Source organism: Pygoscelis adeliae, unplaced genomic scaffold, assembly GCF_000699105.1.
Source record: "Pygoscelis adeliae isolate BGI_AS28 unplaced genomic scaffold, ASM69910v1 Scaffold108, whole genome shotgun sequence".
Lineage (NCBI taxonomy): Eukaryota > Metazoa > Chordata > Aves > Sphenisciformes > Spheniscidae > Pygoscelis > Pygoscelis adeliae.
In genome coordinates, this window is record NW_008825498.1 from 9,366,549 (window position 1) to 9,389,377 (window position 22,829).

At 40.0% G+C, this 22,829-nt stretch overlaps 1 protein-coding gene across 1 annotated transcript in view; it reads right to left on the reverse strand.

Annotated features, from left to right (window-relative positions):
* Window positions 1-512: 512 nt before the first annotated feature.
* THOC1 (THO complex 1) overlaps window positions 513-22,829 on the reverse strand; it is a 23,286-nt gene continuing 969 nt past the window's right edge. Inside the window, exons 2-21 of the mRNA XM_009331498.1 lie at window positions 21,947-22,020; window positions 21,780-21,840; window positions 20,991-21,057; window positions 19,809-19,927; window positions 18,479-18,527; window positions 17,861-17,956; window positions 17,489-17,571; window positions 16,904-16,977; window positions 16,186-16,294; window positions 14,856-14,987; window positions 13,454-13,554; window positions 11,971-12,037; window positions 11,752-11,802; window positions 11,031-11,101; window positions 9,620-9,715; window positions 8,654-8,719; window positions 5,126-5,209; window positions 4,755-4,902; window positions 3,160-3,238; window positions 513-1,079 (exon numbers count right to left, since the gene is read on the reverse strand). Of these exons, the coding sequence (XP_009329773.1) occupies window positions 784-1,079; window positions 3,160-3,238; window positions 4,755-4,902; window positions 5,126-5,209; window positions 8,654-8,719; window positions 9,620-9,715; window positions 11,031-11,101; window positions 11,752-11,802; window positions 11,971-12,037; window positions 13,454-13,554; window positions 14,856-14,987; window positions 16,186-16,294; window positions 16,904-16,977; window positions 17,489-17,571; window positions 17,861-17,956; window positions 18,479-18,527; window positions 19,809-19,927; window positions 20,991-21,057; window positions 21,780-21,840; window positions 21,947-22,020 (1,923 nt within the window). The 3' untranslated portion in view covers window positions 513-783. The remainder of the gene's footprint in view (window positions 1,080-3,159; window positions 3,239-4,754; window positions 4,903-5,125; window positions 5,210-8,653; window positions 8,720-9,619; window positions 9,716-11,030; window positions 11,102-11,751; window positions 11,803-11,970; window positions 12,038-13,453; window positions 13,555-14,855; window positions 14,988-16,185; window positions 16,295-16,903; window positions 16,978-17,488; window positions 17,572-17,860; window positions 17,957-18,478; window positions 18,528-19,808; window positions 19,928-20,990; window positions 21,058-21,779; window positions 21,841-21,946; window positions 22,021-22,829) is intronic.

Consider the following 22,829-nt stretch of genomic DNA (forward strand, 5'->3'; position numbering starts at 1 on the left):
GTACCCAGCAGTAGATAGCCATATCCTTAAAAGGAAACCAATTGTCACTTCACAGTGAATGGGACAAAAAGATTACCTTGTTTATCATGACTCAGGGTTGTTCCTCCATAGCCAAACATACACAGCACTGAAGTTATTAATTACTAATAAAAACAAGCATAACCCCCCCTTCCCCCCCAGCTTACTGACTGGGACACCGGTTCTTCACTGAAAACGAATACCATGGCTGGGACCTCCATCACAACCCTATCATTTTCTCAAAGTTGAATCAGTCGCAAACAGGTACGTGTTGATGGTCCACAGCTCCCTGCCACCCCAAACGACGACTTAGAAGTAAGTCCTTCACACCTACCCACGCTCTGAGAAACCGCAGAGAAGCGGGCAGGCACAGACACTGTTGACCTCTCCCGTCCAACGGGAGCCACCCGAGCTCTGCTGACGCCAAGCCCCCCTCCCAGCTGCAGCCCGCACAGAGCTGCCCTCACTCTCCATCCTCCCTTTTACGTTTCCACCATCCAAGAAGAAGCCTCCCCTTTCTGGATCAGGATGACTCATCCTTTTCTCAGAAAATCTGGACAAGTGAACAATATTATTAAAAAGCTTTATCATTTATTGAACATAAAATACCTGCCAAAAATCTGTTACCGAGCAACAACAGTAACAATTAAAAACAACAAACAAAACAGTCACAATTAACGACGACAACAACAGCCAGAACAATCGCCATGAACAACCACAACCACCGCCGCCAAAACCGAACGACGAGTTGGCATCTGAAGCGAGTTAGCTGCTGCCTTCAGCGTCGTTGGTTAGGCCTTCCGCAAGGTCACTTAACCCAGCTTTGTTCAGCGCAGCGATCAGGTTCTCGGGGGTGGCGTGTGCGCCTTCCTGGTCTTGCCAGGCAACCAGCAGCTGCTTCGCTCTCATCTTCATGTCCTCGCTGTCGGACTCGATCTGCCGTATGTCAGAATCCTTCATTTCCAAGTAGGGGGCCAAGGCCTTCCACTGCTCCCCGAGCCTGTTCGCAAATGACTCGATTTGTTCGCCCGTCACGGCTTTGTCCCGTTGCACCTCTGGGCCTGGGGGGGATAAGAAGAGAGAATCACAGTGAGACACGGGGAACGTCTCCAGGTACTGCACGTGACTCTTCCCTGATCTGCCCATTTTTAAACCTCCTTTTTATTTACAACAGGCTGACTTACACCTTTCCTTTAGTCGTGAAAACCTGCTCACGAGCTCCGAGAACAGATGGATTTTTACAGATCTGTTGCCTGGGTTTCAAAAGGAACGTCCCTTACTGCCCATGATAAAGAAAATGCTGGGGTTTTTTATGTACCTCCTGTTTAATTGGGAGAGAACTGCTAAAGCCTGAAGTGCATCAGAACAGCCTCCTCCGAATGAAAATGAGGATTTTGACAGGTGGCCTGCAATTTTCAATACATGCGTCACCTAGAATATTAAAATGCAGAGTGATCTTTAACATTTAATTGTCTTTTGGACCACTTTACCCGGAGTTAACCCAGGTAAAAACTAGTTTGCTTCCCTTTTACTGCATTACTAAAGCCTCATGCTCCTATTAGCAGCAGGACTGTGACTAGGATAGTAACCTTAATGTGTAGTCAGTACTTTAAGGAATTTTCTGTCATTCTGGCATCAAGTTAGAAAAAAACCGCCACGCAATACTGTGCTCTGCTGAAAAGCCAATTGCTGCAGTGATTACACAGGTGGGTTTGCACATCTATAGCTTATCATGGTCTACAATCTATGGCTTACCACCTATATTTATTTCGCACTGTTTTAAAGAAAAAACCCTAAAGACTGAATCACTTATGCACAGAAATCAATTATATGTTTAATTTTTAATGAATGTCTCACCCTCATGCCACCTCAAGAGCCAGCTGGCATGTTGGAGCTTCCGCCAGTTGGAGCAGAAGCTCCAACTCTCTCCAGTGCTTATCAGTCACACCCATTTATCTGAACTAAACCCACTACGTCGAGGGGAAAGAATGGAAGATCAGGAACAACAAGACAACAAAAGCACTCGGATCACTTCCATTATTTCTAAGCACAACGGCGCATAGCAGACCACAGCTCTCCTATCTTTGCTTTAAGACAAGACTTAAAGATGTAAATTCAACACACAGTGAAGCTCCGAAGGCTGTTTCAGGCAGTGTTAAGCTGAAGAGGACAGAACTTCCCCACTACTGGCAAGGAGACTGGAAAAGGTGCTGGATGGAAAAGGGCATCAGAAGAGAGATTCACAGAGGCCCACAGGCAGCCTTCCACTAACAGAAAAGCCTTTCAACAAAATCACGAAGTCCACGGGTAACCAGCAGTACCTGGCGTGCGAGCTCCACGCCCTGCATACCCCACCTGCCCATGCGGGATCCAAGAGCTAGCATACAGAGATGCAACACGCAAGGGGAGGTGGTGCTGTGAGAGGAGGGCGTGAATGAGGACGGAAGAAGGCAGATTCACAGACACGGGAGACAGGGAAGGACACTCAGGAGCACGACACACCAGGGTTACAGCAAGAGACAAAAATGGAAGGACTGGTTCATGGAGAGGAACAAGAGACACCATTTGTCAGGAAGGTTGCTCTTCTCACAGAGGAGCTTTTTCCTTGAAGATATTTTAAATGAAGAGGAAGTAAAGATCTCAGAGTTGGAATATATCAATTTCTGAAAGTCCCGTAACTACCCACCCCAGCAGGGGCTAGAGGGAGGCACTTACCCGTGGCAGTTAAAGGGCAGAAAGAACAGGAAAGCGGGGCAAGGAACACTCGGGTAGTTTGGGTTTTTTGGGTTTTTTTTTTTTTTTTTTTTTTACACAGCAACGCTGGCATTTTAGCTATAAACACCTACTAACACTGTAAACATACACTACGCAGCAGAAAAGGTGGAAGAGGCTCCTAATGAAAGTGCTAATCCAACTTCAAGAAGTTGGACGCTTTCAGCACTGCAGGCCACGAGACTGGGAGGTTGCTACTGGTGCCCTGTGTCCTGACAAGGCTGCACTTTCTGGTACGAATGTGGGTTCAAGTTAGAAGCACTGGGGTAACCAGGACTGGTGACCCTCAGTAGAAACTATGATAAAACACAGCTTCTACAATACACGTCAAGAGAGAAACTGAAAAGACTGAGAACATGCAAATCTTACTTTCATTGTTTTCTTTTAATAAAGCATCATTATCTTCCTCATCTTCATCTTCGCCTGTTTTTATTTCTTCAGAAGGAGGCTACAATGAGAGAACTGAACATCACTGGATGAATTTTGTGTTTAAAGAGAAATTTTACAGGTCTGTGATGGTCCCTGGAATGTGTGTTAGAATGGAAAATCTGACATGATCCCATACGAGAATTAAAAATTCCCCACAGTGTCTTGTACCCACAACACCAGTAACAAGTGTTCTAATAAAACATGGTATTAACTAAGAAAACCTAATGAAAGTATCCACTGACTTCACAGGATCCTCTCCCCATTCTTTTCACAGTAGCTACAACTAAGCATTACATACATAGCTATAATACTTCAAGAGACCAAACCAAAACACCCAAACCAAAACCAACTTTCTCTACGACTACACTACTGACAAACGTTTTTTTAAAGTATTATTCCTCACTAATTTTATTCCTCACTCAAGAATTCCTCGAAGTTCGCTGTATTTTCAAACTTTTCTGTACACTAGTTAAAAGGTGGCAAACAAATAAGCAAACAACAAACTTTTCACTCTGATTCAGCTATTCATCAGCCAAGATGAACAAAAGGTTGCTTTCTTTTCCTGCGTTTCAGTCGCAGGCCTTATCTACATATTTCTTTCTTGCCATAACATTTGGTACGTGACAGTAGTACCATCAGGAGTACTGCATACAGTGACACCATAACATATTGAACAGCTTTCTCCTCCCAGTATTTTTTCTGAAATTGCCATTAGCATCTAGTTAACCGATGGCTGAACAAACAAAAAGGCTATATGTTACAGTCCAACCTTTACACCAGTGGTTTCACATTACCGACAAGGAAGCCCTCAAATACGGAAGCATGGGTTCACATCCGCAAGAAACTGCTGGGTTGTGCGCGAACTCAAAGGTTTAGAAAACGCTCCCTCGCCCAACTGTTAGTCTCTCTTATCCTTGTGTATAAAGTGATCTGAAAGACACCTCCCTGGCCTCAAATTTGTACCGTTGAACATGCAAAAGGTTAACGCCTTAGATTTAGAGCCCCACAAGGTCTATTTTTCTTTCCACATTTTCAAAGCCAGGGGGCTGACAGAAGAGCTCTGGTAAGTCTTGCTGTAAAGCTCTGGTAACACTTCAGCTGCATACCCTGCCCCTTTACTACGGGCTGCCACCCCGGTAGCCACAGCTACCGATACTCACGAGCCCCAACACCGGCTTACGCCTTCAATGAAAAGTGGTTTGCACTGCAACAGGGAACCCACATAGCTGGGTACAAATACATTCCTGTCTACCAACCCAGCAGAAAAACTTGTATTCCGTGAACAAACAGCTGTGGCCATCCCAAGGCAGACCTCGGCAGTCACTTGGTTAGTCAACGTTATTCACAGTTCAGTGGTACTGGGATCTTCATTGATCAGACCAGTTTTCCTTGCAATTTTTACCTTGCAAACTTTTTTTTTTGGCTGTGTTCTTTTGCCCCCCCTCCCTCCCCGTGGACTCCCAAATGGACTGCAGAGAGACAAGCAGGAAGTCAAATGTATTCAGCATTTATTATTATAGGATAATATTACTTACAGGCAGCTCCTTGGCTAATTTGATTACCATGTTTTCTAGATATTCAGGTAAACTCTTGAATTGTTGGTTTGTTGGCTGGAAGAAGTGGGGACTTCTGCGAGCTAGAAGTCTCAATGCTCTCCAGCCATAGTTAGAATTGTTCACAGCCCTATAAATAAAATACAAGTTTGGTTGGTAACAGCCTGTCACCTATAAAAGCACAGAAAAAGATCTGAGTCATTTCCTAATTAATACAATTCTGCCCAAACTTACAAATTTTTTATACATTAGAGTCCTGCACAGATATTAGTAATACAGAGAACAGACTGTTTTCTTCAACAGTCCAAACGTGAAAGAGATCAAAATAAAGCGAAACACAAAGATTGACATACTTATACTTATTTTCAACCATGTTTTCAGGATCTGCTTGTTCAATAGCTTCTTCAAAAAATTCCTCCAACGTTGGCATATATTCCCTAAAAAATAAAACAAGGAGCTTAATACTCCTCATAATCTACTCTAAAATAGCGGGCTTTCAGATCCTTCGTACACATCTCGAGCTTATCCACAGAAGAAAATAATCCCAAAAAACAACCTACCCAAATTTAATGATTGCAAATTGGCAAAGAATGTTTGATACATGTGGCTATAAAATTATTTACTGCACAACCACTGAAGCGTACCAGTAGGCGCTAGCACTGCCTATTATATGCATTTAAACCTTGTGCCACAACAAAAGGCGGACATGAACGTCTGTCAATAGCATTCGGTGAAAAAGGACTACGGGATGTAAGACAAGAATTCTGGCAATAAGGAAGTGAGACTTTCATAAAAATACCCGTAATAAGTGACCGGCTGTGTTAGAAACATGCTGCCACTTGCACAGCTCACAAGCCCTCAGGAGTCTACAACGGTTGTTAGTTTTGTGTAATTTGACAGGACAAGTAAAGTGTGGCCTCTTTACCCCCCCACCCTCCCTGTTTCAGTTTCATCTGCTACCAGAGAAAGCTAGACTACTATTATTCCCCAATTTCAATAATTTATGATCATTAGTTTTAGAGAAGGGAAAAATACTAAGCAGCTTTATGTTGTACTTAATGACCCCATCTTAGTGGCTCCCCAACTTGCTCAAACATGTTCATTTCACTCCCCATGGTGATCCCTGCACCTTCTGCTGAAGGTACTTCAAGTTAAAGTACATTCAATACAGGTCTAAGTCTACCGGCATGAGGAGAAGTTGATTTATTTGAAGTGGACTGAAAAAGCATCTGATCCCGGGCTCAAAGAGATGTGATCAGTGGCATGAAGTCCAGCTGGAGGCCTGTCACTAGCATATGCCAGGGCTTGATACGGGGGCCAGTACTATTTAGCACCTTAATTACTGACCTACTGATGATGGGACAGAGTGCACCCTCACCAAGTTTGCAGACAATGTAAAACGGGGAGGAGTGGTTGATAAACCAGAGGGTTGTGCTGCTATTCAGAGGGACCTCAACAGACTGGAGGGACTGGCTGACAGGAACCTCATGAAGTTCAGAAAAGGGAAACGACAAGTCCTGGCCCTGGGGAGGAACAACACCCCAGGCACCAGTACGTGCTGGGGATTGACTGGCTGGAGAGCAGCTTTGCACAAAAGGTCTTGGTGGACAACATCACGAACATGAGTCAGTGATGCACCCTTCTAGCAAAGAAGGCCAGCGGCATCCTGGGCTGCATTAGGAATAGGGTTGCCAACAGGTCAAGGGAAATGATCCTTCTTCTATTCAGCACTGGTGAGATACATCTGGAGCGCTGGGTCCAGTTCTGGGCTCCCGAGCACAAGAGACACAGGTCCATGCAAAAGGCTGTGTGTGGACAGGAACATCTGACATCCAAGGAGAGGCTAAGGGAGCTAGGACTGTTTACCCTGAAGAGAAGGCTTGGGGGCACTAAATACCTGATGGGGGCAGTAAGGAAGAAAGGGTCGGACTTGATGCTACTCACTGGAAGTACAAGCAGCAACTGGCATAAACTGAAATACTGGAAATTCAACTTAAGCATCAGAAAAAAAAACCCAATGCTTCTCTGTGAGGGTGGTCAAACACTGGAACAGGTTGCCCAGGAAAGGCTGTGGAGCTTCCACTCTTGGAGAGACATTCAAAACCTGACTGGAGAAGCTCCTAGGCAACTTGCTCTAGTTGATCCTACTTTGTGCAAGGGGGTGGACTAGGTGATCTCCAGAGGTTCCTTCCAACCTCAGCTCTTCTGTGATTTAAAAGACAGTATTTGTGGTTCATAGGGAACATATTAAAAAGGCGACTGATGTTCTGTTCTTAGAACAGCTAGTGGTTGCTTCTGAAAGGTAGTCAAACCAGTACATAAGGAACCATGACCTAAAAAAATAACAGAAGAACTCACAATGATCAGGAAAGTTTGCTTGTAGTGTTCAAAGCAGCAAGAAATACAGATTACTTAAGAGCTGTAGGTTACTGTAGGCCAAGATTATCAGAAGCGCAAAGCAAGCTCATCATGATCTGTAGTTCTCCTACCTAGTGTTTGACAGGGACACATCTGCTTCTACAAGGGAACCTGGTGATCAGTTGTTGGGGGGGAAGCGCACTGGTCTGTAAATTCACTTTAGTTTTGTTTTGAAAAACATGTTTTGCCCAGGAAAGCAGTGCCCCATGCATGTTTAAATGTAGTATTATCACTGACTACTGGAACCAAAGCCAGCATCTTGAAAACCCATCTGATTTGAATCCTGCTATATTTGGCACTATGCAAAAACTTAAAAGACGGACTTTATCCCCGGAACAGCTATCTAAAAAAGAAGACAGGTAAGGAAGTATTGCCCCATTTGAATGAAGACATGAGGAATCAAAGCAAAGAGTTACAGTCACTTGACCACACTCAGTCAAAGTCTATAATAAAACTTGGAACTGAATCCAATCCCCCAGGATCTTCTCTTTCCTGCTTACCATGGCATGCATTTTCTTGGTTTATCTCCATTTGTTTAGTTTGTTTTCCCCCCCCCCATCCCCCCCCCCCCACCCAAGAAGCTGCAGCACAATACAATCATGCATAAGGAATCAAAAGCTTTGGTTCCAAACACAACTCCACCTTTAGCCCTTGGCCTAGTAAAGGCAAGTATCCTGTCAGAGGCCTTCCTGCACATCCCAGCCTCACAAGAAAGGAAGGCACTCCTCTGCAGAGCTCTCAACCTCTGGAAAAGCAATTCCTCCACTCAGGACATCTGCACAGCTGGCACCTCTCCCCAGGCATCCAGCCTTTGCAGCCATTACTACCAAAGTTCTCTTTGGGAACTGTCCCATTCCTTTTCCAAATTTTCATACTAGGTACCATGTCTGCACAGATGGGGATTACGCTATCTTTAACAAATAGAAAGTGATGTAGCAAAGTATGTTTTCAGTATTTCCTACAATTGTGCAAGCAGAAGCATAACCAGTAATTGTATTTTTCTACATCTGCACCACTAGTAGATCCGGTACGCACTGAAACAATGTCTGCTAGCCAACTTCCTCTATCTAGTATTGTTCAAAGCACATGCCTGCTTGAAAATCATAGCCAAATAGCCGGCTAACTTCATTAGAGCCAGACTTGGCAATCTTCCTTTATTATATAAGGTACTTAATTATCCAGTCACCCTCTACAAAATGGGAGTTTCCATCTGTTTTTTAGCTTAGATTTTACTAAGCAATGAAAATTACTGACAGCATAAACACCAGTGAAAAAAACTGTAAGGAGATTTTAAGACAAAGATTCATACAACCAACTTCTCTCAAGACACACAGTGAAATGGCATACCATATAAGATCATCTTATATACTTTCCTTACGCCAATTTTGTAGTAACTGTAATTTTGCGTGCGATTAGAGTGCTGAAAGTTAGCTTTAGACAATGATGTACCATCTTTTACCTACCTACTCTCAGATTTACAAGCTTCCATGTTATCAGGACATAAATTCCAAAGGCGGGTCAGTTCCTCACTGAAGAGAAGCATAAACAAATATTAAACTCCACATTCATCACTATCATTCCACGGTCCATCATTCACCAAAGACAGACACACGAAACAACACTACAGAAATTCTCACCCTAGAGCCTTTATAATAAAGCATACCATACAAACTTTGTGATCATACATATCAGAATCACCAGAAGTGACAGAGATCTTATCTGATGTTGCAAATTAGGAAAATTATGTATTAAATTTCTATTACAATCTCTTGCTGATCTATGGTGAGAAACAGTAACAAACTGTCTTTCCAAACTAGCTAAGGTCAGGCTATTTTGTTTTGATAAATGAAATAATTTATCACTTTCTTTTTCAGAAAGGACATTTTAAACACTCAGTACAAGGTATTGAAGCTCAAGACAAGGTCAAAATTTCCACATCTAGGTTGGGTGAACTGTTACAATGAAAAAACTATCATTTCTCCTAAAGAAGGAAGTGGAAAAATGCAGCACATAGTATCATGCAAAATATGCACTTTTATTGGAGAGGACATATCAAGAAGAATTCTTTGCTCCAGGAATAAAATACCAGTGGGTATTATTTTAGAACCCACGGCATAGATACATTTTAAGCAAAAACATAAAGATGACAAAAGTATAAAAACTCCAACGAGTACCAACCACTCATTTTCAGCCTGTAACTACAGACTATTTAAAAGGAATCTACAAGAGATGACTATAAAGAAAGGAAGCCTACTGCAAGTTTTGAAAGAACTAACGTATCCCTTGGCTGTTCTTTTCTGGCAGTTCCAAAGTGAAGTTTGAAAATTACTGACTAGAAAAAAAAAAACAGTCAGTGGCAAAAAAAACCCCGCAGAAAACCCAAAACCAACCAAAACCCAGAAACCCTGTAAAGAAAAAATCCAACGTACTTCCCCATAAGGATTTTTTTGTTTGGTCCTTTTCCTAAGAAGTCCTCTGGAGCTGGCCTCTTTCTCACAGGCCTCATTGGCTTAGAATCAGGAGGTCTAAAGAAAAAAAAAAAGCTTTTTAGTATCAAACCAGTAATATTTAGAGAACAAAATTAAGCCATTTCACTTCAGCTGGTGCCGAGTTAAATCATAATGAAAGTATTCAGAAAGACCGGGATTCTAGGAGTGGAAGGAGGGAGTGGGGGGAAGAGGAGAAAGAAGGTAAAGTAAGGATAAGGAAAAGGATTTGCCAGACACCAAAATTAGTTCACTCACAAATTTAAAGGTCTATCAGAGTCCCAATATAGAAAAAGAAGCAAATCACATTTATGCCAGCAGCACATACTAAGTATGATCTACCCTGCTGCTGGGATCATCTCTTCTATGATTGCAAGTTCTCTTTCCCCAGGTGTACCCGATTTCATGGGATCAGAGAATGGGGATCCCAGACCACTGAGGTTAGGGTAAGACCTACCCAAGCTGAAACTCTGGCTGAGATCTAAAGAAGGAGACAGAACATTTATAAAAGTCAAATTTCATAATTTTACTTCCCCGCCCCCCGCAGTAGTAATGTCTCTCTTCTCACAGCCCCCCTCCTTCTTGCAAACAGATGCAGTCATGAAGAGGTGGCTCCACCTGATCTCTCCATGAAAGGAAATCTGCAGAGAGATAATGACCCAGCTGCTCCTTACCACAAAGAGGCTACAGTCTATGTGTAGAATAAATAAGGATGGAAGAGGAATATTTGGTCATCACCTCATATGGAGACGTAGACATATGGAGTCAAAGTTCAAGTTTTGCCACTAGTTAGTAACTAATTACACAGGAAACCTTTCAATGGCAAAAGCCACCTAATCATAATTTCCTTTCAGGTAAGCGATCACCACCAAGTGGCAAACCTAATAAGGTATGTAAGAGGAGAACTGTTACACAAAACTCCAGGTATGCTGCCCCACCAAAGCCACAATGTCAAAGGCTTCATTACAGGCAATCCAAAGCAGTATATGGAAGAGTCAGGCACCAACTTCTTCAACCTAGGGTCTGCTGAAGGCAGGAGGGGAGACAACATGCTTCAGTCTCCTCAGTCACCGGATCCTTGGTATTAAGAGAACAAAATATTGCCACGAGACAGTGAGGAATGCTCTCCTGAGACCCCGCACATGCATAACCGCCGCTTCACTAACATAATGAACCCTTAAGACTTTTGGCAGAAGCCTAGGAGCCTTCTGCACACGCAGAAGGGACATTCAACAACACAAATCTCAAAGTTGTGTGAATCATTAACGTTCATATACATCGTGGGTACATATTCCGAAGTTGAACCACTATTTCACACAAGCAGCAGCAAGCTTCTACTTCATAATAGAGTTACCTTTCTTTCACAAAACTTGGGCAGCCCTCATTTTTCCATGAGTTCCAGTTTTCTTCGGTATTTAATATATGCTGGAAAAACATAATATCGCACATTATTAGGGTCATAATCACCTTCGGCGTTGACCCCAAAGATCTTAATTGAGCTATTAAAATTAAGGGGAAAAACTTTGTTATAGTGTGTACTTCAGCCACTATTTTGAAGGCCAAAGTATAGTCTTAGACAGCTGGTTTAGTTTATTCAAAATTAGTGTATCTAATTTTGAATATACCTCTCTTCAATAATTGCGGGAAAGGCTTTATTTCTCCTTCTCTAAACAAGAAAATAGATGCAGCCAAAGTAAAGGAAAAAGGGAAAGCAAGATGACAATTTTTTTTTTATTTCACTTGCATCTTATTCCCATGTCTTTAGGCACAGCACTTCCCTTCTGCAGACTTTTAAAAAATTTTGTTATTTTTCTCAATAACCAATGTCTCCTGTATGTACACATGCGCATATATGCACATTTCCATTTCTCCCCAGGAGAAGGAAGAAAAGCACATTAATGAAAACATGGCAAAAAGATGACTACAAAATAAAAAGATGTTACGAGACCTTTTTTACTGAGATGAGAGAAAAGTTCTCTCAGATATTACATCTATGTTCCAAAAGCTAGTTTAAAACCATACTGCTTTTTTACGCGCTATATAGACTTTGTTAAGACAGGCACCAAAGTACTTACCTCTACCATTTTTGAGAATCTTTCCCCATCTGGAGGATTTTCTGAAAGAAGCTATGATTGGGAGGGAGAAAAAAGTTAACTTTTTGCATTACATTTGTAGCAGAACATGTAGAAAAAACCCTAAAGAAAATGGTGGTTACTGCTTCAAAGGTCATTGATACTTCTATAAAAATTACACGGGAAAATATTTACCCGTAATACTGTATGTAGTGTACCAACCTGGTAAACTGCTTTTGTAGTATCTTCAATCCAAAGAGATTGTTCATCTGTTAGAACATAGTTTGAACTGGAATTGAAAAAAACAGAAACAAAAAAACCCACAAAGAAGTGTCATTAAATCAGCCTACTTTTTAAATTTGAAGAGTTCACTACACATCAAAGTAGTGCTGAGGACACATCATTTACACTACATACTTTCTGAGGGGTGTTAGAGGGGATCTGAAGAAAGTAGTTTGAATGTGCTCTGGTCTGGTCCCATGGACTGACCACTTCTTAGTTTGTGGAGTTAATTAGATGTGCTTCTGGAATATACTTTCTGGTTTAGCTTCATCCAATAGGAAGTCCACTTGCATGATTCAACATCACACCTTGATGCTAGACCCAAAGCACAGCAAGTGGGCACAACGAAGAGACTTACTTCAAAAAAACCCTCTCCTAACACCAGCTAAAGCACTACTGTAGACAAAACACAGTAAAAGAAAATTAATCTACTGGCTGTATACAGAACACAGATCTTTAATATCTCAAAACAATTCTTTTAATCAACTGTTTAATGAATTGTCATTGAAATGACTATCACCTCTACAGGACTGAACTGCAATTCAGGAGACCTGAATTCTATTCCTTCTCTGCCACCAGATTGCCTTGGTAAATAATACTGAAAGATAATCTATAGAATGAGGATAATGATCCTAATCTAGTTTGCAACATTCTCTGAGATGTGTTTATAAAAAGTAGTATATTGCAGGTGAAAGATAGCTGTCTTAATGTTAATCATTACGTGCACATGTGGTCAAGAGCACAGGAAACTAACAGAGAGGTAGGGTTTTTTTCCAGCATAACATTAGAGTACAGAGTAGGAAAAGAGAGGGTTTTGTTCTGTCCCATTGATTTATAAAAGCAATAATCACCATTGTTATTTCTTGCTACTTTAGACAGAATTCTGTAGCACACCAAGAAAAAAAACAAATCAGCAACCAATGCCACATCGCAGAGTCAATATAGATTCAAAATGATGCCACATACAAGTAGCTTGCATTGGTCTAACAACTTGCTGCCTCCAAAGAGAGGGACTCCTTCCCTCTCATGGCTGGCACTCACCTTAAGCAAGCTTTAGTGGCCTCTACTTCTCTGAGACCCCGCTCAACTCACCAATTTGGCAGAAAATTAACTCTGCGAAGATGAACAGATTGGGTTTTTTGCTGGTTTAGTAAACTGCACAAATTTGAATAAGTCTAATGAACATTAGAGCCACTGCAAGGGAAGACAGAGAATCACGCAGAGAGGAGCAGAGAAAGGCAAGAATGAGACCTCCGCTTTCCTGCTGTAAAATAACTTCAGCCACATCTGTATTTCCCAATCCAAGGCTCTGCAAGTTTCACAAGAACCTTAGAACAAACAGACAAACTCTTTTAAAATATTTTGGTTTATCTCCCAAGTTCTTAGCTCCCCATCCCCAAAACACAAAATACTTCCACATTACCTTTTAAATTTGACCTGCCCCTTTAGATACTGAAATAGTATTAGGTACTGCAACAAGATGTGACGGCGAAAGTTACTGTCACTCAGCTGTAAATCCATCAGCTAAACAAAAAAAAAAAAAAAAAAGAATTACACATATTTTAAAGACACTAAACATGCATAAGTGAAAAAACCCAACAAGTGTTTTCAGATAAGCTAGATGGGGACTGTTTTTACAACAAGGTAAGTCATTACAGAACATCTATTCAGTATCACCTATCAGGACAGTGCTCCATAAGGTACTAAGATCGGTAAACTGTCATCTAGCATAATCTAGGAAAGACACTTATTAAAATTTCTAATGAAATCCATCTCTTAAAAGCGTGAGGAACTGCTTATAAAAGTAAACAGTGTATCCCTAGGTTTTTGTTTTAACTAGTTTTATACTGCTAGATTTTACAACATTCACTTTGAAGCAAACAAGAATTTGAAAAAAACAAATATTCAATTTTTTCAGTAACTGAATGACAGCTTGCTCCCTTTTCCTGTGAACAACTGGCTATAACGTAAGGGTTTGGTTACCACAGAAGGGTTCACTCTCATCAACACTTGCACAGTGATACACTGCTTGGTTTCTATCTTATGTGCTGCAGCATGATAGATCATAAAAAGGAAACATTTGAAGATTCTTCAGCTAAAAAGACCTTTGACTATTGGGTGTTAGTTAAGCAACTGATTCTGTATCTTCTATACCGTTATTTTAAAATTGTCAATACACAGGTGAAAGGCTTAAGAGGAATTTACCTACTCTTCTATCTCAGAAAGAGAAAACTCATGCTGCATTGAGACTTGGTTTCTGTCACCTATGAATGCATGCATTTAGAAGTTAGTTACATATTATTCCAAAATGAAGACAACAATTTTAGGATTAAATTAAATAGTGTTGTATTTTTGAGTTAATATTAACAGAATTAAAAACTCTCAAGATCTTTTTGGAAGCAATTTTAAACAAGACCATTATGAGGCAGAAAATGTAGTTAACACATCATCAGCCAAATTTCGAAAATTAATTCCAAAGGCAATAAAAAAAAGCAACAGATCTTTAAATATTTACTCTCTTTTAAGTTCCCTTTCTAAATGTAACAATACACATCAAATGCAATAAATAAATGTCAGCTTTACCGCAGACTCTTATTCCAGAAATAAAAGTCCCTGAATCATGAACTAACAGAGGGAATCCACCCAATGTAACGGGATACCCAGAGAAGCTGTGGAGTCTCTATCTGTGGAGACATTCAAAACCCAGCTGGACACAGTGCTGATCAAGCTGCTCTAGCTGACAGCTTTGAGCAGGGAGGTTGAGCTGGACACAGGTTCCTTCCAACCTCAACTAGTCTGTGATTCTGAGAAAAGAAGTCACGTACCTTTTCACTAGTTAGGAACTTTGCAAAATATACATGTTCTCCTCCTGTTTTTAGTTCTTCCAACTTTTTTCGGGAAGCCTGAGTGTCGTCCAATTTGTAACTTTTGAAAACAGCCAGAACTTCTTCTGAGTACTGTGAAAGAGTTATTTACCACATGAAAATAATACAAAAACTTTGTAGTTAGAGACCTACGCTAGACTTAGTGCTAAGCCAGTAAAATAATTTGCAAACTTGCTATCAGCCAGCTGAAACAAGACCCATTTGCCACCAATATGTAAGGCTTCTCTGAACATCACAAATGACAGTGAAAGTGTTATTTGTAATTTCAGAACTTCTAATCATTTGGAGTATTTAAAATATGCTAAGAAAAACAATGTTATGGGTTGTGAACTGTGCACAATTGCTTTGTTGTTTAGATGTTATGAAGAAAAAAGGTCAACATGATGACAGTGCTATATTCAAACTTAATTTAAGTTGTTCAGAATATATACAAAGAAAGGTACATAAGTGAGAGTTAAATTTGCAGTGCTGCTCTTAAAAATCAATTCAGAGCCTTAAAGCTGCAATGAAGAAAAACTCAAAAATTTAATCTGAAAGACTTAAGCCTGGCCTTGTTCAGTTTCTCTGAACCATCCATGGGGTTTTGGTTTGTGGTTGGGTTTTTTTTTTTTTTGAAAGCTGAGAATGCAGACCTCTAACTAGATTTATATTAGAATGTCTGAGCAGATGTTACCTCTTATTACCAGAACACATAGAATGAAGATTAAAAAAAGCAGTCTTCTTGCTATCAAAAAAACAGCGAGTGGCAAATTGTGAAGAAACTGGTAGCTTAGCAATAAATCATCCTCAACATTCATACTAAGGAAAATTGAAACAGCTGGCTTAAGGGGACATTCAAATCATTACTTCTATAAAGAGATTTGTTTCATTAGAAACCTATCATCTTTAGGATCCCACTGAGATCAATGTGAGTATTCACAAGGTAGAACCATTTTTCTTCTTGGGGGAAAAAAAAACCCTCAAACCCACAAGTTCTGCTTTTTGCAGCTGATGAATCACAAAAAAGGTACTTCTGACATTGTTTCAACATATGAAGTCTTTCCATTAGTGACTTAGGCAAGTTTTATTAGAGGATTTACTGTACATCTTCATATACTGTTTATCGTCAAAGGCTCACTTTAGAAAACAGCAAAATGCACTTCCTCATGCACTATTATTTTTCAACGGCATTGGCAGTTTGACTCTTCTACGGTTATACAGTCATTCTTCTACTTGTATAAATGGTTATTTTTACTTAGGCTGAATTCTTGAAAGCATGAACTCAGATTACCTTAAGAAAAGTTTTCCATGAGACCTTCTCATAGCACTGCACAGGATTTCTAAAATAATCTTGAAGTGACCAGAATTTTCTATACAGGTTATAATCTATTGGAATGGAACTGGAGGGGAAAAAAATTCAAATAGTTACGAAAATCCATATTAAAAGAGATATATCAAATTCAAGTCCACTCAGGACTGTGCAATCCCAGAAATTAATTTTGTAAGTGAAATGTCAACAGCAAGCCCTTACAGAGAAATCTGTAATTCAGAATTTGTCCCTAAAAGAGTGTTCCATCCGGTCTACTGTTACTTTCTCACCATAAAAGCAAAAATAGTAAGAAAAAGGGATCTTAGAGTTTTACACTATCTGGGGAGTAAAGAGGAACACAGCTTTTTCTCCTAAAAGCATATACAGCATGTACTCAGAATCCCTGAATACATCTTACCAGAGTAAGTTTTGTCAAGATAATTGGGAAAATTGTGAAAAAGAGAGAATAACAGTAGTTCTCAGTCAGGGTATGCAACTTTTTCAAATAATCTGTAGATTTCTTTTCTCTTCCAGGTATCTCCACTTAAACAGATTAAGTGACTGCTAAATTGTATCTAATCTTGAGAGGACATGAGGTAAGCAGAATTCTGAGTACAACTTTTAGGGGTATTTCCCGAACAGCTCTTTACTTTCACTTCATAAAATTTTGTTTCAACTTTTAGAATTGCTATAGCCTCACCAACTTGTTGGTGCTTCATCATCTCCCATTTCACCTTCTTCTACATCCATTCCTTCTTCTCTCTCCTCGGTGTGCTAATACGAAAAGAATAATTAAAAACTTATACAAATACCACTATAATTTACATACAGTTTTCATGGTGTTCTTTATTTTAAACATTCTATGACACTTTAGATCAGAAAGCTTAAACTGGTAATTCAAAAGATCTCTGAAGTATTATTCCAGTAAAATGCGCTACAAATTCCTGTTTTAACACCCCTTACTACACTTTGCAACGGTAGCCTGACTTCTCCTGAAAAACAGCTGAAGGGACAGCACTATCCTCCATACACTGTGGGGAAAACTTAGTACAGTTAAGCAACAGTGCTCATCCCTCACAATCAAATACAATTTTTTCCCCCCTCAAAGTCTGCACAGTTTAACGTAGCAGGTAACATGCCTATTTCCAGAATCAGCAGCTTGACCTGGAAGAGGGACAACCAAATTATGAACATACAGTTCTGAACAATATCCACAGTAGTGCATTTCTGCGCAGTCTTACACATTTCCTGCAGAATGAGTGAAAAACGACATAGGAATTTTCACCTTCTGTCCTAGAGTGCTCTCGTGTTCATTGGTATTGAAAACAGTGACATTTTCCAGGTTAAACTGACTCTGCAAGTTAAGTCCTGTGAAAAACAAAGGGTCAGTCTTAGAAGCTGCGAAGTTCGTAAGTATGTTCATTCAGTTGTTTATGAGATGCTGATACTAAATTCTCGGAAACAGAATTCAAAACTGGCATTTGAGATCACAACAAATGAAAGTCACTTACAATATCAAGGGTAGAGACAAGAACTAACATACAAGGGCAAAGTAATTTTCCCCAACTGAATTTGGTCTACAACCATCAAACTTAAAAGATTCAGCACATTTAGTCTTTGTTAGATGCTAAGTGTGATGAAATGCAAAAAATCTCACCTGACTTTTCTGAAAGTGGAAATAACCTAGCCAAGAACAGCTGAATTCTTCCACAGAAGACTGTGTTTTGTGACTTAGATAATCTTCTTAGGAGGTCTAAATATTGTAAAAAGTAAAGAATATTAGTATTTATCCCTCTTTCAGTTTCTCACGCGCTAGAATATAAGATTTGCTAATTACATGACCTACATAGCTAATGAAAGGAAGCTAAGATTTGTAAATTTAAATGCTAGTAACTTCCTCAGATCAGCCACACTTTTTCCCAAACGCATTCTAACAATTATCCTAACACCTTCAACAGCAATAAAAAATAAGTTCAAATGAATCCTACTCAAATACAGCCTCTGATATGGGCCTTGTCATTGCTGAGGAATGAATATTTCTCAGATGTTCTGCTATAGCGACCTCCAGTGATGAAGAGATTTCCCTAAGGTCACAATGACTTTTACATTAATCAGCAAGACTCATGAATCATCTGCTAAGATGAGTGATCTGCCTTTTAACTTTATTACTTATTGAACACATCTGAATGTAAATCAAATCATTAAATTCACTTTCATTTGCTGAGATAGTGAATTCTTTAATTCCCCACCACCCCCCTGAAAAACTACAACTCACCATTGCACATTCGTAGCAAGTAATTTTTCCCTGCAGAGTAAAATGTATTCTGAAATGGAGTAAAGGTATTTAGATCATTAAGAGAACACAAAACCTTCTTGAACAGAATTTAAATCAATCACAAGCCATGAGTAAATATGAGTCATTCCTACTGTTAACTCTAAATTTGAGTTTTCCCTTAAATAAGAGGCAGGTTTCACAAAAAGGCAACATAAAACAAGCAGTCCCACAAATTCCAAGAAAGCATAAACCACAACATTTAAATCCAGCCTCCAGACAGGAAAAAAAAAGCATGTGACAGTGAACTGTAAGAGCACTATCCATTTATTTTCCTGGAACACACCAGGTTTTTTTACACTCATTGACTTTATTATCCCATGCATTATTTATACGCCAACACAAAGAGCAATACACAAAAGATTTAGAGCATTCACAGTACTAGTAATTTGGCAGCAGGAGAAAGAAATTGATAGGTACTTGAATTAACAATAAAGAACAGTTTGTGAATATATTGGGCGTGACAACGTTATCTGAAACAGAACAGCCTGAATGAATGTCTTGGTTAGGAAATCCAGGTTAGGAAAACACAGAGAAACTGGAATGCTTTTCAGGTGTTACCTACGGAGTTGCTGACACTTGTGGTCCTGGCAGTACTGCCAGAGAGCAAAATCCAAGATTTCTTATGATCTTGGAATAAAATGCAGACAGCTTAGGACTTCTGCCCGAGACCCTGAATTCCCTCTTTAATTAACAGCACCTGCAGCACAAACTCAGCAGCCTGTCACAGCAGATCTTCCCCTGCTACAGCACCATGGCACAGCAAGAGCATAAAACCCTCACACAGGCTGCAAAATGTTCCAAATGTTCCTCAAGAGCAGAAACATTTTAGGCCAACCTATTCACCATTGCTATAGTCCTGTAATGGACAGCTCATTAAGGAAGTCACCAAGAAGACTTCTTCCTCTGCAAATTGGAGATCAAGGAATCTCCTGCAGCTCTGAGGAAGAAGATGAATAATAAGTCAAGAGAGAAGCTACTCATACAAGTTGTGCATCGGAAGTTAAATTTCTAGTCTCTAAATGTGACAAACACTGTATTCTGTAGAGAAAGGAGTTAGAGATAGAACATCAATCAAAATTATGATTTCTTTCACTATTAATTTTCCAACCTCTGCTGCCCAGACATTTTTAAACCTCAAAACAAAATGTGCTCAATGCTACTACTATTTTAACACAAACAGATAAAAAGACATTTAAAATCTGTTTGTAAAAATGGTTCAGGTAGACAGCAGCTTTGGCACAACCATATCGCATTTTGGAAAAATACCTACCGATTTCCACGTAGCAACATTTTTCTCCACAAAAGTGAAAATTTTGTCACACTGATCCAAAGGCAGGCAATCCAGAACATCCCCCAGAAGCACAAAAGGGGTTGATGCAGTGCAGATACCTATGAGGAACATATTTGAACTGAAATGTAATAAAGATGCATGGCAATTGAGCGATATTATGTTAAAAAAGAAGAAAAAAGTTCTCCTGGGCTCCTACAAATACTAACAAAAAGCTTGAGCTAAAGCGTGAACTTCCATTAAAGCTGTTTCTATATGTACACATATGCAGATGAGCTTTACAAGCGCTTTGCACTAGTGTAAAACAAATAATAAAGAATAACTGTTCTAAAAACCTCAAAGTCTGAAACAATGTCACATCTCTGCAGACTGCAAGTGAACTCTTCCAGATTTCTAAAGCCAGTTAGTTACACTACACACACCCATGAAGTTCGAGAGTCTTTTCCTCAAGCAAAGCACCGCTAAAGCAGTGCTCCAAGTCTGTCTACCCATGCTCTGTAGTTTGGTAGTGTCTGCATTCCTCATAATCACAGGTCTTGTTATTCTACAGTTCATAAAACACATATGTAGTTGAGCTATACTTAGCAAAACAAGTATTTGATGTGTAATGTGAACAAATAAACAAAGGCAAGAGCACAAAAGCCTCTTCTGAAGACATTAGCACAATGATTTCTGACACAAACGACAGTTACAGAAACACATTAAAGTATCTAAAAAACAGCTGCGTACTGATAGGTGAGTACTGGGAGACAAGCACAGATATTCAGAAGTTATTTCTGGCTCTGCAGCAACTGACAGAGAAACCTACAAGTCATTTAACCTCTCTGCCTCAGTAGTCTCATCAGTGTCATCTCTGAAATTATGACAGAAGACTTCTGAGCATTTTACAGTGGTGGACAAAGATAGAAAATGCTAATTATGTTGCAACCAAAACCATGCATCTTCCTCTATTAAAAAAAAAATTCCAACACAGATGTCACACATATAACTGAATTTAATTATATTATACTTCACTCCTCTCATTAAACAGACTTAATAACCACTAGCATAAGGACCACATATTATCAAAGCTAACTGCTGTAGATGACTTACAAAAATCAAGATTTTAAAATTCCCCTAAATGGCCCCTAAAACTGCCAACAGATTTGAGAGAAAGATGCTCACCTTCTGTGACTCCGTTAATAGCAAGAGAAATAATTGCCAGGAGATTTTCACATGGAGCTTTGTTTATCTAAACAAACAGAACAGTGTTAAACTTTTCTATTCTGACCTAAATATATTTAACAATACTAAAGCTCTTGTTTCCAAGTAGGCATATTTAAAACAAATATTGACATTCAACTTCCCAAAACTTCAAACAATCTATTAAATCAGGCCTGTCAGTTAACTATATAAAGTTTTTATTCAGTGAGCAACATTTCTTGACCACTTCCGGCCATTAAAGACCCTACAATACCTACTGTGTAGAGAGAGTCATTTACCTCTGACAATTAATATCCCACATTCAGCCTTCATTCAGGTAACACCAACAAAAACATTCTTTGATTCCTTTCATCATTCTTTTCAGCTGACAGACAGCTTTGTTACATGCTAGTAACAGATAAAAAACCACTCCACCCCACTCTTAAAGTATAGTGATAGAATAATGCATATTTATGAACCAGAATTTTAAGACAGAGCAGACTTTCATAAGCATTACAAAGAACTGCTGGAAAAGGCTACGTCAGCACCTCTCGCTATAGTGTGGTATCTGCAAAACACTGCCATGCTGTCCTACCTACCAATCTCCTTTAACCATCTATATTCAATCTTCATAGACAACTTTCACATAATTTGTGTTTTTAATAAACAGTACTTCTTTATACTAAAGTTGCTGTCAAATTAATACAATAACTTGCAAACAGAAATTTGAGCTTTATCAAGAGACAAGCTGTAGCAGTTTAAAGTACTTACTATTTCTTCTTCTACAACAACTCTAAAAGCTTGATCCAAGGTACACTTCTTTTCATTTTCACTGCAAATGCAAACATTCCACATCAGTTAATAACAACTATTAGAGACAAGATTACTAAAAATTATCTGAATAGGCACCTTTTAAAAATCAAGTGGCATCTACTTACCTCCCAGGAATCTGGTTAAATGCGTTCAACAATGGCTTGATACTTTTGTTATTCAGAGCCTCTCTGGCGGATGTCTACCAAAACGTAAAGAAAGAAAAATTACAAAACCAGTCTGATCTCCTCCTTCCTCTACCCGACAGTGGACAGAAATACTAAGGAATCTATTTGCCACACACCATGTATCAGTTTACAAAGAGAACTTTGTAACAAGTAGGGCAAATAACAAATGCCTAACAAATTAGGCAGGTGAGCTAGTAGAGCATCCCACCTCAGACCTAGGCTAACAGTGTGGTAAAAACAGTAGTTCTAAGTGAAACGCAGAGGAATACGCTGTCGTGACCAACACTCCATCTACAACAGTTTCAAGTGCCACGCACACAACTTCACCTGCCTCACAAGCAGGTTATGGTGGTTTGGGACATGACACCTGCTAACAAGACGGTCTAAAAATTACTGTATCCTGTAATGAAATCAATCTAACGGAGCAAGTGTCTGTGCCTCGACCACTTCTCTGCAAATCCCGCCTGACAAACTGGGCTGCGAAGGGCGAGATCCAGAGGCCTGGGTACACATCCAGCCCCGCCTGCTCCCCCAGTGGAAAAGCGTCATTCAGCAGAGGCGCAAAAGAGGTAAGCGCAATCAGCTACGGACGTTTTGCTGCGGGGGTCACGCCAGAATTTAATTTCGCATTCATTTTAGCTAATTAAACAGCAGATCCTCCCCTCGGCGGGCGGGGCTGAGCCGCTACGAAGCCCTGTCCCCAAACTTACACCGCTTTATCTCAGCTGCGCTGAACGCTCGTTAAAAGAGAACCCGCCCCCCCCCCCCAGCGGGAGCCTCGGCCGGGCCTGCCGGCCCAGGACCGGGCAGAGGCGGCGCGGCC